Raw genomic sequence first — 16,633 nt, 5'->3', positions numbered from 1 at the left:
TTATCCTTCAATCCTACGTTGTTGAAATAAATGGTACAGTCGCCATCAGATATATGGGAGCGGCCAAGGCGCTCACAAATATCTGAACACGCCTTTATTGTCAGGGCGTTAGAGTGCGTGTTCAGATATTTTTGAGCACCTCGGCCGCTCCGATATATCTGATGGCGACTGTACCTAAACCTCCGTCTTTAAAATTCGTTTTTGTTTTGTTGATAACAAAAGGGTTCTTATTTTATCAAATTACAATTTAAGAAAAAAATAAAGTAATTACCGATCTTACTATCAAGACAACACCGATCTTACTATATTATTACAAAAAGTGGTTCTGGATCACGACCCAGAAATCATTATAAACTTAGAATAAAAGTGGAAAAATTACTGTCTTGGGTGAGACTTGAACTCACTGCTTCTGGATCGATACTCCAGCGCTCTGCCAACTGAGCCACCGAGACAACACCGAGACCTCATACATAGCTAAGCGTTCCCAGACGTTTCTGCTTGTTAAAAATTAAATCCTTTATACATATAGTTGGTCAAACCAAATCAGTAAATAAGAGCAAAAAAAAACTACTCCTTTTCTTTTGGGTGCTAGTATTAGTGTAAGACAAAGATACAAGATACAAGACATTTATTGGTAAAAGTTAATGTTTTACAGGTCAGTAAATAGGTAGGTACATAGTAGGTACAACATTTCTAGAGTAAGTACTTATGTCACTTAAACTTAATTATTATTAAATAAAACATATTTTAAGCAAAGCAGGTTCGTAAACAGTAGACAATAGGGTCGCATATGGCTTAACAAGTCATCATTTTAATTTATAAGGTATAAATTTACTTATACATATCATATGATATCATAGAATGATTCTGTCTATGTTTGAAATGAGACAATCCTTTGGCAAACTATAGTTGCCTACAAGTAATAGGATCCAAGGAGTTTTTATCCAGCTATCACAGATAAGAAGTTATGATAACTTAACTCCATGTTGACTCCGGTTCCAGTGACAATGACAAAATAATAACAACATTTTATTTTACTTATTATACTCGTAATAACTTAGATAAGTTTACTATAAGTGGTGCAATTTGTAAAAAATGACTAAAATCATAGTGCATTTTCGTGTTGGGGGGCTCACGTGGAACCCGTCAGTGTGCGTGTGATTTATCGTCTTGGATATGGAGTCCTAAAGCCTTTCCTTCTGCACTTGGTGTCCACGATGAGCTGCGCTTGCCTCTTCAGATAACATCGAGATGGTATGTCTTCTTCCTCATCGGACACTGAAAAATAGTACAAGTAGTGATATACATAGATATTCCTACAGTGGGTACAGCTAGATACCTAAACTTGTGACATTTCCTCCAGCAGACCACTTCTATCAAGTTTTGACGAGTTTAAACAATGCGTTTTGAATATCTCACTAATACCAGTATTTAGAACTACCAACAAGACTAGTGGGTATAGATCTTCAATGTTACCTTAAAGCCTCCAGTTGACGCCGTGCGTAGCGTAAAACATTGTTTTCTATAGAAATGTCACCGTCTTACCATACAATGTAACGCTCAGACGCTGCCACAAAATAAGTAATAGTATTATCATACAGAACGGCCACGCACCGCCCCGCCCCGACTCGAATTACCTCGCCCCGCGACGCCAGATTGACGACCGTTTGCCCGCCGCTCAGTACTATTTTTAAGCAACTTATACTATGACGCATGCCGCGTGTACAAACGTGCCTTTCACACATAGAAACGCAAGTGATTTTTGATGTATAGCGTGTCCGCCCTGTGACGCTGCTTACAGCGTAAATTGAAGACCAAGACTTGTCTCTACTCACAGGGAGGGCTTAAGCTGGTTAGTCAGCAGTTCCTTGTACGTTGCTGCCACGTTCTCAGCCTCCTGTCGGTCTCCTGGTTTACATGTTGTTAGCCACTGCGAGCGTCCTCTAAAAATAGTTTTCTGTACTGTACTTACGAGGAGGCCTAATAGGCTCCTTAGTTAGCAGTTCCTTGTAAGTCGGGGCCGCGTTTTCGGCCTCCTTTGGGGTGCTGTGGCTCTGCATACTGATGCCGGCCACGGACGCCGCTCCGCTAGTAGGCTGGAAGACACAAAACAATATAAGGGTTAGCTTAGACGGCGCGCGAACTCGCATGCGATTTTAGTTACATTTTGTGGACTATTGAGTTTACATCCAATTCAGCCGACTGATCAAAGACTGCAATGTGATGCTGGTGAAACTCGCCTGCGAGTTCTCTTACCGTTTACCGTCCAAGTGAGCCCTAAAGATCTTTCTTTTTCTATAAGTAACCGCGCGGTTACCTATTAAATTATAGTTGGTTAGGTACGTATTAGAATTTAGGTGAGTACTGAGTGAGTAATAACTAAATAGGTACATAAACAAGATCTACCTACTCCCAAATTAAATTCGTTTCTAAAAATAATCACGTGGGTACCTGGCAGGGACCGGCTCGCTATCCCTTATTGGGGTTTTATAAGGGTATTGCATAAGGCTTAACTCACCATACCCTTTGCCAGACGAAACCCTTTGTTTTGGTTTTAAAAACCCTTATATAAAGCTACCACATTTGAGTAATCGGTAGCCCAAATACCCTTACAAAACCCTTATCATCCGCTCACCAACACCTTGCATATTGCTTATAAGGGTTAGCCTTATAAAGGGCTTCCCTTTTAGCATATAAGCGTGCTAATTTAAGTCGTCTACCTTGTTCATAAAGCACACATTACTTCGAATCCGAGCGATCGTCGGCGGCGACGGCAGCGTTCTTTTACTAGGCACGTATTTTCTTTCCTTTTCATACACTAATCCTGTCTCTTTCACGCAAAGGGAAACCTTTATAAAAAGCGCTTAAAGATAAGGGTAACCCTTATTAAGAGCTAGCCTTATATTTGGTTAGCTTTTCAATAAGGGTTAGTCAAAGGTAAGGGTATGAATGGGCTTGCAGTTTAAAAGGGAAAGTCTTTCAATGTGTTAGCCGTGTTTAAGTGTCGCCCATTGAAAGGGTTTTATCGCGGAAAGGGTTGTCCGGTCCCTGGTACCTGGTGGTAACTGGAAATTCGTAAATCCATATACATACTAATATTATAAATGCGAAAGTCTGTCTGTTACCTCTTCACGCTTGAACCGCTGAACCGATTTAGAGATAGTTTGAGCCCCGGAGAAGGACATAGTTTTTATCCCGAAAATCATCTCTTAAGAGGGTGAAAAGCGGGGTGGAATTGAGATAATTAATGAATTACCTGATAATTTGTGTAAGCAATTTGTATGCTCAAATTGAATGATTGCTATTACACTTTTTCCAGGCGCTACACTTACTCTAACTGCTGTTACTGATTCCATGCAGACGAAGTCGCGGGCAAAAGCTAGTAACTAATAAGATCCCGTCAGTAAACTTAACAAACCTTTAACTTTTGTCTCTTTCTACCAAACACAGATGTTAAAATGACTATTGTTACATTTGTCTGACTCCATAACGATATACTCGTACATTCTATCAATTAAAGTACACATATAAATAAAACATGTCGAAATGTTTACATTAGAAGGCATAGCCATGGTGCTGATATCGCGCCGCGCGCGCACGTTCTCAGCGCGCGCGCCGGCGTGCTCGAAGCGCGCGCGCAGCACGCCCAGCAGCGCGTGCACGTCGCGTGCTTCTGCTGTCCATTCGGGGACTGGTGGGTCGGGTATCACCTGCAAGGTAAATCGTAGGTAAACGTACTACAAAAAAAACCGCCCAGGTGCGAGTTGGACTCGCGCGCAAAGGTTTGCGTAATAAAAAACTACAAAAAAGTCACGTTTGTTGTATAGGAGCCCCACAAATATTTATTTTATTCTGTTTTTAGTATTTGCTGTTATAGCGGCTGTGAAAATTTCAACTGTCTAGCTATCACGGTTAATGAGATACAGCCTGGTGACAGACGGACAGACAGGAAGCGGAGTCTTAGTAATAGGGTCCCGTTACCCTCTGGGTACGAAACCCTAAAAAGATTCGAGTCAAGAGTTTGAGGGTCTAATAAGGCCTGTAAATCTAAGGTTGGTTAAACCTTTCATATGTGTGTGCTGGTCAAATATCGTGGGTTCAAACCCGCATAAAATGCAAATGCAATGCTAAGAAAAAAACGCAATAAATAACAAAAAAAACACAAAATTCGCTACTCGACCTAAACGTTTTCAAACCCAATCGACATGAGGACACAGTTCCAATTTAGAGAAAAATTATTTTAGAAAACCTGTGCCTACGCCAATTCTTGAAATTAGTTGCTAAGCTAAGCGGACCCCAGGCTCCCATGAGCCGTGACCGTGACAATCAGCCGGGACAAACCCTAGGAAGAAGAAGTAGCTAGTCTCCTTAGTTAGCAGTAACTTGGTGCAGCCCAATGTAAAAAAATAAGCATAAAAGTAGGCAACGGATTTTGATGCGGTTTTCTTTAATAGATACAGTAATTCAAGAGGAAGTTTTATATGTATAATTTGTAAAGGTTTTGTGTAAATTAGTTGAACTATCCGTGCGAAGCCGGGGCGGGTCTCTAGTAGATAATAACTCACATCTAATAACTTGCACAATTCGTACAGCAATCTCTTGATCTCGAGCAGCATGTTGTCCAGGTCTTGCAGCTCGCTTTCCAAACCAGAGTAGGTTTCATCTTCAGCCTTTATTTCTTCCTTTAGAGCGGTTATCTGGTCTTGCGTTCTAAAAATATGATTAGGTACAGTCGAAGGCAAAATATCGATCCAGACAAATGACTGACCACGACTTTATTGTCTAAGGTGTAAGAGAGTGCACATATTTTTGAAACTTTGGGGATGTATATATATTTATGCCCTTGGCTGTTCATATAGGGGACAATTAGCAGATGGCGCCAGCATAGCTTGCCCTGTCAATCCCTAGAATTGTGTCAAATTTTTGTTTTTTTGCCCTGGATGACAGCCCTTTAAGCCAAATCTCATATAAAAACCGGCCAAGTGCAAGTCGGACTCGCGCACGAAGGGTTCCGTACCATTACGGAAAAAACAGCAAAAAAATCACGTTTGTTGTATGGGAGCCCCATTTAAGTATTTATATTATTAAGTATTTATAGTATTTGTTGTTATAGCGGCAACAGAAATACTTCATCTGTGAAAATTTCAACTGTCTAGGTATCACAGTTCATGAGATACAGCCTGGTGACAGACAGACTGACAGACGGACAGCGGAATCTTAGTAATAGGGTCCCGTTTTTACCCTTTGGGTACGGAACCCTAAAAAGGGGCAAGCTATGATGGCGCCATCATAGAATAACTAATAGTACTATGGCGCCATCTCTGCAAATCTTTGGCAGTTGCCAAACTCATTACATCATAATGTATTAACCATTCGTCTGTGTTTGTTGATGGATTCTGAAATGTTTCAGTAATTGTTTGCATTGAATACAACAATTTTTTTCGCTCTATGCGACGTCACGACGGGACGACTGATTACAGTAAGTAACCCTTACAGACACGAAAGGTAAGATAGAATGGATAGAAGACAGTCCTGCTAACTAGATTTCTCCTTGAGACAGGCTTAGAGACTAATTTCTTCTAGCTAATGGTTTAACTGATCTTGAAACTTAGGTTGGCTCCAAAATCTAACAAAGTACACTTGTCATCGTTCGAGCTCAATTTTTACTAATCCTTTTAACTACCACAACTGCTGTCGTCTCGAAGTTCTCAGGCCAGTGAGGTCTTGGTGACATGAGATCTCTGATGATTTCGCAGACACCGAACTTTCTAGCTACTGCTGTTCTTGATTCTCCAAATATGCCCTAAGATTATACTTCACGGACGCAAACTTGAAAGCGTCCAGCTCAGCCAGCAGGTTAGTCTAAGTGCCCTCCAGCTGCAGCTTCTCTTATATGGTGGCTTGCAGATAGTTGAGAATTTAAGATGTCCCCGGTGTGCTCGGAAATGATCCAACACTTACTTACATTGCTTACTCCACCAGCTTAGCGATCCGATAGTGACAAGATTTGGAGCCAGCGCGCTCTGTGTTGTGCGTTCTCTTCCCTGTTTTTTGTGCTTATTTCTCTCTTTATCTCGTTTCTACCATGACACTTGGCTTGGAGCTGCCAGATCGTCGACCTATAAGTGTCATTTTTAGCCGCACTCGGCTGCTATCATACCAACTATCATGTCTATGGGTTTGTTCCATCTAACAACGAACACTTACTCATCTTTATCCTTGACGGAGGCAAATTTGAAGGCTTCTAGCTCAGCCAGCAGGTTGGTCTGAGTGCTCTCAAGTTGGAGTTTCTCCTCTTCGATAGTGGCTTGCAGGTAGTTGAGACGTTTACAGGTTTCCCGCTGCGCTCGGAAACGATCGAATACTTCTTCAGCGTCGGTTACACCTGGGATAATAACATTATTAGTCGAACGATAATGGCAGACGCACTTTAGGGTATAATTTTATTATTTGTTAGACAGATATCAAGTTGATGCCACAGTACGTACCTATGTTATATTATAACTACATCACAAAGTTATCAATATAATCAAAAGATTCATAAAGCCCTTTTGCCGGGTGCTTTTTGATATTGTGACGAGCAGACTCCTTTCGTTTCAGCCAGTCATATACTAATCTACCGTTGGTTGGTTGAATCTACTAGCGACGAATAAGATACTCATGTACACATACCATCGTCTACATTGTTAACTAGCGGTGATCAGCCTCGGCCCAATCGATGTCAATGTCCGTAACACTGTTCTCCACTGTTACCTGACAATTCAAGTACCTTGAGAAGCCATAAGGTCCACTCAATTAAAGAGTTTTGCTGTTAGTACCTGTGAGTTTCAGAAGACATGGACCTGGTGGACTCTTGCACCAGCGTTCGTACTGAAACCATTCAGAAGGTAAAACTACCTGTGAGTTTCATGAGCCTCTGGAATACGTCCTCCATTTGCGCCGTGGCCGTTGCTTCTTCAGTCAATGCAGCGTTGTCCGTGGACCTGGTCGAATCTTGCCTCGCCAGCGCTCGGACTGCAAGCATTTACAAATCACTATCACTACATAGTATAAAATAAAGTCGCTTCCTGCTGTCTGGATGGATGTCTGTCCCTATGTATGCTTAGATCTTTAAAACTACGCAACGAATTTTAATGCGGTTAACGAATTTTTAATAGATATAGTGATTCAAGAGGAAGGTTTATATGTATGGGGCGGGTCGCTAGTGACAAATAAAAAAGTGAGGGAATAACGCCTCCCATGCTACCGGGCAGTGGCGGCTCTTGATTGTTTACTCTTGCGACTGCTCCGAGCAGTATACCTAAGTAAAAAAAAATATCTTATGCGTTAGGGAGGGACAACATGATATACTCTGCGACCATTATCATGGCCGGACATAGCGAATATTGGTATAGCAGATTTCGTCATTTGAGGTATGTATGTATGTATACGAGTATATGTATGTATAGGTATGTAGGTAATAGGTAGGTAATAAAGATTGAAGTAACAGTTATCCATGTACCTTGTGGAGGGAATATCCTCTTCTCCAGCTTCTCTAGCTCTAGCCGGCGCTCCGCAAAGCGCTGCGCGAAATACTCGCGCTCAGCGGCGCGCGCGTGCTCGGCGTCCTGCGCGTGCGCCGCCTCGGCTGCCGTCGCGCCCGTCGCGCGCACGCGCATCAGTGCTGCTTCCTCACGGACGAACTAGGACCCAAGTTCATCATTTACAGGGAGTATAAGGTAAAACACTTAACGAAATGCCTTCTTGTACCTACAAGGTGTAACAAAAATAGTGGGGATCCGTTTAAGGGTTCTGATTAACAAAAACCGGCCAAGTGCGAGTCGGACTCACACACGAAGGGTTCCGTACCATTAACTATAAAAACGGTCACCCATCCAAGTACTGACCCCGCCCGTTTGTTGTATGTGAGCCCCACTTAAATCTGTATTTTATTCTGTTTTTAGTATTTGTTGTTATAGCAATGTAAATTAATATAATGTAATATAAAAATATAATGTAATTTAATAATATGATTTATTGTAGTATGTAAGTGCTTTGGTTTGGAACTGTAAACTTGCATATTTGGAAAATAAATAATCAATAGCGGCAACCGAAATACATCATCTGTGAAAATTTCAGCTGTCTAGCTATCACAGATCACGAGATACAGCCTGGTGACAGACGGACAGCGGAGTCTTAGTAATAGGGTCCCGTTTTTACCCTATGGGTACGGAACCCTAAAAAGTGGAAGAAAAAAAAATTTGACGGCGACTTTGTATTATAAGATTTATAAGGTGTACAATATCAGTAATTAGGTACTCAATAACTCTTGAACTGAACTTAGGTACCTCCAACTTGGCTATTTCCTCTTTCTGTTTCTCAAGTAGATCCTCAATCCTGGTCAGGGAGCTGTCGAACTTGACCGAATCATCGATGAGCGCTTGCCTGAAAATTATGGTAAGGTGGGACAAGATAAAGAAAGGGGTAAGATAGAAAGGCCTCCGTATTTCTGAATCGTGTGTTTTTTTTTTGGTGTTTGCATCATTGTTACACTGCCATATTTACTATTGTTAAACTAGCCAAGCCAAATCCTGACCTTGAATTACCTTCATTCCATGTGAACTGAAACTTTACACCCATATAGATCTCAATTCTTTCGGCATGTTTCGGCGGAGAGGTTCTCAATATTGAACTTGGCTTTCGTTTCATATTTATGTTTTTGATTGGATTATTAACCTTATGTGTAGACTTACTTAATGGAATGATATTTCTTCTTAACCAATTCTGCTTCGGTCCACTGAATGAGGACTTTGTGTATCTCGTTCTCCAAATGTGAGGCATGCTGAAAGATGACAGTTAGCAGTAGTTAATAAAAAAATAAAATGAAATCTGTCTATTTAATTTAAAAAACTTGGACATATTTAAACAAAGGCATTTTAAACCCTAATTTTGCTACTGGACTCTTATAGGCATGCTCAACACCTTATATTAGTAAAATAAGTTGACTATTATATTTCCCACATGAAACGGTACATTTTTGATATTTTTTTATAGAAAAACGTGTTGTAAAACTTTATAACTGCTGTCAATTATTTCTATGTACCTAATCCTGGCTTACTTATGGCTTTTTTTTCTTTGACTTTTACCATTTTCCATCCTCTTCTACCATTTATAATTTTTTGCCTTTGCGAGAATATCTAGTAATACTCGTACATCATTTGTTCTATTGCCCTCTCTAAATTGCGTTATCTATCCAGCTGTCGGATAACCATGTTTATTTATTAGCTATTTAAACCACGGTCCTAGATACTTTCCTTGTGGGACTCTCCTTAGTTTTAATGACCCGCCTGGTGGTCGCTATCAGAAGCCTCTCGTATTCCTTCTCCAAGTGTATGAGCTACAACTTCTTGAACCATCGGCTTCATAGGCAGGGTCACTATATGCCTACCCTACCTACCGACTAGGCCAGACAGGTCGGCAACGGCGTTTATATATTGACTATCTATTTAAAACCACGGTCCTAGATACTTTCCTTTCGGGACTCCCCTTAGTTTAAACGACCCGCCTGGTGGTCGCTATTAGAAGCCTCTCGTATTCCTTCTCCAAGTCTCTAAGCTAACTTCTTGAACCATCAGCTTCATAGGCAGGGTCATTACCAACTAGATCAGACAGATCTTCAAAGGCGCATATATATTGACTATTTAAAACAACGGTCCTAGATACCTTCCTTGTGGGACTCCCCTTAGTTTTAACTACCCGCCTGGTGGTCGCTATCAGAAGCCTCTCGTATTCCTTCTCCAAGTCTCTGAGCTTTATCTTCTTGCTTCTTTTCTCGTACTTTAGAAGGTCGAGGATCTTCCGCTGCTCTATGACCTTGAGGTCTAGGTTGTTTATGATCTGGAACAGTGAAAATCATATAAAAGTTAGGTACGGGCATGTCTGAAAATATCGATTCGGACAAAATGCCAAAAATATGTATACGCTACCTTAATATATGGGCAATAAGGTCGTGTATACATATTTTTGGCTCTTTTTTTCGTAACGATATTTTTAGACGTGACCGTACTTAACCCTCGTATGCTTAGACACGGATCCGTGCGCGGGAATAATAATCTATTGTTTTAAATGTTACTTTTTAATGATCAAATATGACAGGCAGCGTACGAGGGGTTAAGTGATTCAGTTCAGACATAAACGTGAAACAAGCATCCTTAACGCCATCTATCCATTTAGGAGAAAAACGACAACAGGTTCACGAATGATACTTACTCTTCAGAGGGGGCTAAAGCAAAATTGTAGCTTATATGTTGAATTTTACCAATTTTAATCAATCAAATAAATTACATATTTGCAATGGCCAAGTTGGCTAGATAGAAAAAAAAACACGAAAACATGTTTAATAGTACATTTCAATGCTAGTGCGGAAAGTATGTCATTACTTGATGACTTGATGACTAAGAATGACATTTCCGCACGTGTATCGAACGACGTTTTTTAATACAGTTGAGAAAAAATAAGAAAAGCAACGAGTAAGGAATGGAATTCGGAACTTTTATATTATTCATTCTGTGACATCATTGACATTGATATTATGAAGAGGTGTTTTTCTTCTAGCTTTTATTCGACTAGAATAGATTTTGTTATTATTATTGAACCCACTTCAATGAGTTTTTTTTTTCAAATGCATGTTCTATTGACTGAAACAATTGTAAATATTAAAACATTGTACTATTATTACCTAAATATCGTTATTTACGATTATTTGTGATTGTGATACTAAAAACAGAATAAAATAAATATTTAAGTGGGGCTCCCATTCCCATACAACACCTGATTTTTTACACATAAATATATTTTCAATTATGGAGATATAAGCCAAAAACCCGCGTGACGGCCATATTTTCCGTTGCATATCTTTTGCTTCCTTCTAATTTCCTGGCCTTCTTTTCGCCCCATCTGAGAGACACTCCTACCTCCTACCTGGTCGGAGGTCTTGTTGGCTATGGGGCAGACCTCGCTAAGGTAATTCTTGACTTGACCCTCGTCCGCCCCCACCACGGCCCTCGCTGCTGACAACTCCTGTAATTTATAGTGTTGGTTAAGACCAAAGATAGATATAACTCCGTAATAGATGGATACAGTCTAAGGAAAAAACGTGCCTCGAAAATAAAGAAAATTTGATTCTCGTTCAGAGGGCGCTACTAGCTTTGGCCTACTATCGTATAGATGGCGTTGACGGTTTCGTTTGTTATTTAACAATTTTAACGCATATCAGTGAAAGAACATGGGTCAAAATCATAAAAATAATTAATGCAAATAAAATATCATTTATCCATATTTAAATACATTTTATCGTATTTTTATAAATCTTCATTTTTAGTTTTAAAGTGAGTCGACAGATGGCAGTGAATTTACTGGGGTTACAAAATTTACTATGACAGTACCGCTCTAGTATAACTTACTCTATGGTTAAGACTAAAGACATAAACCTAACAGACCAGATTAACTATAGACAGATACATAAGACAATCGAAGTCACTACTCAGGCAACAAGGCCCATATTACAAATACCTTACAAACTATATTTATCCGACAAAACCGCGTGGCTCCGTTGAATCGGCTGCTCTTGTGTCGGATTCGGCAGTTTGCCCCGGAACCTCCGAAACACGACAATCTTCGACGGGACTTAATCGCGTAAAATAAGTTTTAAATTTACCTCCGACGTGTCGAGGACGGCGTTGTCCCCGTGGTCTCGGAGAAGACTGGCTAAAGTTGACATCAACATCTTCTAGGCCAACTATCAACTATATTGATGTCAAACTTTAGCCAGTCTTCTCCGAGACCACGGGGACAACGCCGGCCTCGAAACGTCGGAGGTAAATTTAAAACTTATTTTACGCGATTAAGTCCCGTCGTTGTGAATAATAATGAGTAAAAATCGTGAAAGTTTAAATCAGTTTATTTTTACTATGGGAGCGCGACCGCTTATTTCAGGTTTATCCTATTACTATTACGATCAGCACTCGGGTATCATCTTCCTCGCGTGCCGGCATTTTGTCACGGCTCATGGGAGCCTCGGGTCCGCTTGACAACGAATCCCAAGAATTGACGAAGAATTTTACGAAAGCGACTGCCATCTGACCTTTCAACGATTTAGGCTTTATCAGGATTAGTCCGGTTTCCTCACGATGTTTTCCTTTACCGAAAAGCGACTGGTAAATATAATATTTAGGTTCAGAAAATCTCATTGGTACGAGCAGGGGTTTGAACCCGCGACCTCCGGATTGAAAGTCGCACGCTCTTACCGCTAGGCCACAGGCAACCAGCGCTTTTTTGATCAGCACCCGGGTATATTAAAAATATTTCAAAAAGTAAGTTCTAGAGGCGTCCTAGGGCTGTTATAGGTTAAATTGGTGTAAACAAACGCTTCATAATGCGATGTCTGTGTAATGTGTAGTCTGCTTTAAGACTCGACTAAGTTTTTCACTCTTATAATTAACATTTAAAACTTTCGCGTTTTGAAAACATATTAACATAGTGTAGTGGATGGTTTAAAAATGTGATGTCTACCCCAAACTATTTCAAGCACTTTTCGTTGGGTAGTCACACAAATCTCTGTTTTGACATTTTGCTGGGACGTCAGTTGGCCGCGACCACGACCAGTGAAACCTGTGTCAAAACGTCGGTAAATAAAGGTAACAAAATAAATTCGCAATAGACCCTATTCTAAATGTGGTTCTTATAATTGTGTCGAAACTTGAGTTTTAACATAGAGTAACTTATACTAGAGCGGTACTGTCATAGTAAATTTTGTAACCACAGAAAATTCACTGCCATCTATCGACACACTTTAAAACTAAAAATGAAGATTTATAAAAATGCGATAAAATGTATTTAAATATGGATAAATGTTTTTTTTTATTTACATTAATTATTTTTATGATTTTGACCCATGTTCTTTCACTGATATGCGTTAAAATTGTTAAATAACAAACGATACCGTCAACGCCATCTATACGACAGTAGGCCAAAGCTAGTAGCGCCCTCTGAACGAGAATCAAATTTTCTTGATTTTCGAGGCACGTTTTTTTCTTAGACTGTATCCATCTATTAAGAAGTTATATCTATCTTTGGTTTTAATCAACTTGTTAGACCCGAGTCTTTTGTAGAAACTTGAGTCCTTTTAGAGAACTTTGATTTAATAAAAAAACATGGGTTCGGAACATTTGTTTTCTTTATTTAACGTCTGACAAGATTCTATTTTGCCCTGAGATAGTGTCGCTACAAGCAAATTACAATAGCAATTAGATTCTTAGTCCTAGGCCACTAGAACTATTTCATAATGAATCAATTTGGTTATCTTCTCCGACAGTTTACTATTGAGTGACGTAAGTATGTATGTCATGTACATTTGCCATCAGATATATCGGAGCGGCCGAGGTGCTCACAAATATCTGAACACGCCTCTATTGTCAAGGTGCTAGAGCGCGTGTTCAGATACTTTTGCCCACCTCGTCCGCTACGATATATCAGATGGCGACTGTATCTAATGGTAGTTAAAGCGACAAGGTTCTATAGTGGCCTAGGAATCAAATTGGTTGTAACGTTGTATAGTCAAATTAAATGTTGCTTACGGAGGTTTTGTTTAGTCAAATTTTGACATAAAAGATAAAAACTAAATATGTTTAACAGCACTACCTGGAGTCGGAGCTTAATCTCTTTCTTGAGGGTCTCGATCAGATCGACGTTCTGCTGTTTTTCAGACTCGTTCTCTTCGTAGTGGGACTTTCTTTGGCCCTCTGGAAGATGTTAAGTTCTTAAATACCCATATCCGTTTTGAAAAACCTACACTACACTATAGGGTTGAAGCGAAAAAAAAAATCCCCATTTTTCGTAGAGGAGCTACCCTAAAAATTTTATTTTGTTTTTATTTTACGACTTTATTGGCGTAACTGATTTGTATATCCAATGCCAAATTTCAGCTTTCTAGCAATAACGAACACGGAGAAAAGCTGCGGACGGACAGACGGACAGATAGATGGACATGGCGAAACTATAAGGGTTTCTAAAATAATAACAATACAAAAAAAACGAAAAGGCCGAACTTACAAGCGCAATTTAATTGTAAATTGTAAGGTATGTTTTACAAAATCATCCTCTTAGTTACGAAAACTTCGGCAAATTTTCGCAACTCAATGAAACATTTCGTAGGTAACCTACATTTTTGTGTCAAATCGGGTTTTGAGCTCTTCACTCATCAAATTTTGTCAAAATAAAATAACGATATAAAAAACTACAGCAAAATAAAAATCGGCCGATAAGTGTGAATGAAAGACCCAATGGCAATGACCCTTCTGCTTTTATCACGAGTAGGTAATACTCACCCCTAGTACTTATTATGAAGTTACCTGAAAGTTGTATCTTCTTTTTTATTTCAAATATTTTAGTATTTATTGTCGTCAGCCGATCTTCCGTCTCTATTTCAAACGGGTGCTTCTGATAGCACATCGCCATCGCTCAGACCTGCAAGCATTCATACTAAAAACGAACTTATCGATTAAACAACAATCGAATTTAAAACGACCATGTGTGTAGTGCATTATGCCTGCTATAAAAAACACCCCTACGTGTAAAAAGCGCCATCTGTGCGACGAGGGGCGCATCGTAAAGTTCCAAAGCTCCCCGTAGGCTTGATTTCACCATTGAATCAACATTCCTTCGCGTATCTTTACATGTGTGCGTGCCTCAGTTCTCACGCCTTTAAGACGCGAACGCATCAAAATTATAACTTAAATTATTAATTTACACTAACTTAGTCTAGAAATAAATAGTTGTTGTAAGTTTTAAAAGTCGAGTTAACGAAGTTTACGGGGTGCAAGCTGCGGCACGCACACAGGCGCAGCGGCCGCCATTTTGATTACCGTACGGTGTGTGTCTGTGAACAAAGCGCCGTCAGACGCGAGCGGGACGCGGCTGCGCACGAGTCGGTTGGACGGACGTATATACCGGACCCGTTTTTTACCGCTAAAATGTCCTATACTTGTAAATAACAGTCCCAAAACTATCTAAAAACAAAATGAAGTGCCTGTTTCTCATACCGTGAGTGATTACAGTGGTGTTGACCGTATTGAAACAAATGTGAGTGGTCCATGTGTAATGTTGTGTTACAAGATGTGGTCCAGAAACTTTATACCGGATTATGGGATTCAATTTCTGGTGCTGTGCTTCCTTCTGGGAGCGTTGAGCATACAGGAGGCCGAAGGTGAGTGGTTAAATTAAGTTTTAGTTAGTTTACAAAAGTTTTAAGAGCTTTTGAAAGCGCGGCCAAGGCGGGTAGTCGCCAAAGCTCTTGCGCGCCTAGGTGCGCTCTCGGCCCACTAAACCGGTCGGATAATGATTTGGTTCTCACAGTCTGACTTGAGGAACGAGTATCTAAAAACTAGAGTGAACTGGCATAGCGTTTTTATAACGCTAGGTACATAATCGCCATTTGATGCTAGCAGCTAGCACTAGTTTCGAGCTTTCAGACCTAGGCAGTTAATAGGGCTGGGAAAGGCATAACAATATGTTAACCGATTACAATTGTTACCTAATCGGTACTAAGTACCGTTACCGTATCTTGTGTTAATATGCTTTTTGGTACATAAGTTACTCGACAAAGCTCTGCGACTTTTATCATCGTTTATTCTCATGCCATTTCATATTTTAAATCCATTGAAGGTGATTAGTGCTTAGTTGTTGTAGTGCTGAAAAATTTGTTAAAAACCTGATGGATTTAAAATATAAATACCGCACTCGCAATGTATGTTACTGAGCGACTTCATTCATTTCATTGTTACATTATACAATAGTGATTTCCGTTTAAATGTACCGATTTTTATGGTACATACACGTAACAAGCCTTTCTTGAAATGTAACGAAAATATTCAATAATATTGCCGTTTTTTTTAAATAATTCTCATAAACGCTTGTTATGTTTATTACTTTGTGTGCTCAGTGTGTGTCGTCGGTTTAACCACGATAGACGCTGGTCTCATTTTAATGAACTATTTTATTGTGTTGTGTACATTGTTGTTGTTTACTAAATTAGTTAATGATTGTTGGTGCTGGCCAGGCGAGTGGTGGGTAGACGTTAAATAGCGTGGGAACGGTCTACATTAGGTTTACAGTCAAATTAATAACGTAATATCTATCAATGCAACTTCATTCAATCTTTACATGGTTATTATAACAGTTATTTTAATACATACCTCTGCTAGGTTTTAGGGTTAGGTGCAAATTTTAATGAGATGTCGTGAATTGAGTCAGAACAATGTCAAATAAACGTAGTTTCGTCGTTTACTTATATGCTTGTAAAAGCTGAACAATTAATGGAAAGCCCGAACTACCTAATTTTAGACCAAAAACACAGCTTAATTCCTCACATAGTAACCACGACATCGACCAACTAGTCGCATACAAATTATAACAAAGCCCATCTAGTTGGTATTCACTCCTCAGAGCCTTGGCAGACGACTTAAATATTGATCAAACAACACATTTCGTGTGTTTTAAGGGAAAGTTGCGACTTACAATTTATATTGGGTGTAGTTTCGAAATTTCTGTGTTCCTACTCTGTTTCAGAAGCATTTGAAATTGTAATTTTATGATCTCC

General features: G+C 39.7%; 2 protein-coding genes across 2 annotated transcripts in view; one reads left to right on the top strand and one right to left on the bottom strand.

Annotated features, from left to right (window-relative positions):
* Positions 1–1,133: 1,133 nt before the first annotated feature.
* On the bottom strand, positions 1,134–14,790 carry LOC134755230 (myosin-9). The gene is made up of 13 exons (XM_063691753.1): positions 14,388–14,790; positions 13,678–13,778; positions 10,960–11,058; positions 9,703–9,876; positions 8,733–8,821; positions 8,328–8,424; positions 7,502–7,682; positions 6,898–7,014; positions 6,208–6,385; positions 4,566–4,710; positions 3,555–3,710; positions 1,973–2,096; positions 1,134–1,278 (listed from the first exon to the last, which is right to left on the bottom strand). The coding sequence occupies exons 1-13, from the start codon at positions 14,491–14,493 to the stop codon at positions 1,163–1,165; spliced, it is 1,683 nt and encodes a 560-aa protein (XP_063547823.1). The 5' UTR covers positions 14,494–14,790; the 3' UTR covers positions 1,134–1,162.
* Positions 14,791–14,963: 173 nt separating this feature from the next.
* LOC134755221 (neurogenic locus Notch protein) overlaps positions 14,964–16,633 on the top strand; it is a 169,613-nt gene continuing 167,943 nt past the window's right edge. Inside the window, exon 1 of the mRNA XM_063691745.1 lies at positions 14,964–15,241. Within this exon, the coding sequence (XP_063547815.1) occupies positions 15,136–15,241 (106 nt within the window). The 5' untranslated portion in view covers positions 14,964–15,135. The remainder of the gene's footprint in view (positions 15,242–16,633) is intronic.

The sequence above is a fragment of the Cydia strobilella genome, chromosome Z (assembly GCF_947568885.1).
Source record: "Cydia strobilella chromosome Z, ilCydStro3.1, whole genome shotgun sequence".
Taxonomy (NCBI): Eukaryota; Metazoa; Arthropoda; class Insecta; order Lepidoptera; family Tortricidae; genus Cydia; species Cydia strobilella.
Note: the sequence above shows the minus strand (reverse complement) of the source record. Positions and strands in the feature narration are given on the sequence as shown.

Coding starts and splice junctions, on each gene's coding strand:
- LOC134755230 (XM_063691753.1), bottom strand. CDS start 14,493: ATGGCGATGTGCTATCAGAAGCACCCGTTTGAAATAGAGACGGAAGAT. Junction 2,097..3,554: donor CCATGGCTATGCCTTCTAAT/GTAAACATTTCG, acceptor TGTGTCTTCCAG/CCTACTAGCGGAGCGGCGTC. Junction 1,279..1,972: donor GGAGCCTATTAGGCCTCCTC/GTAAGTACAGTA, acceptor ACTATTTTTCAG/TGTCCGATGAGGAAGAAGAC.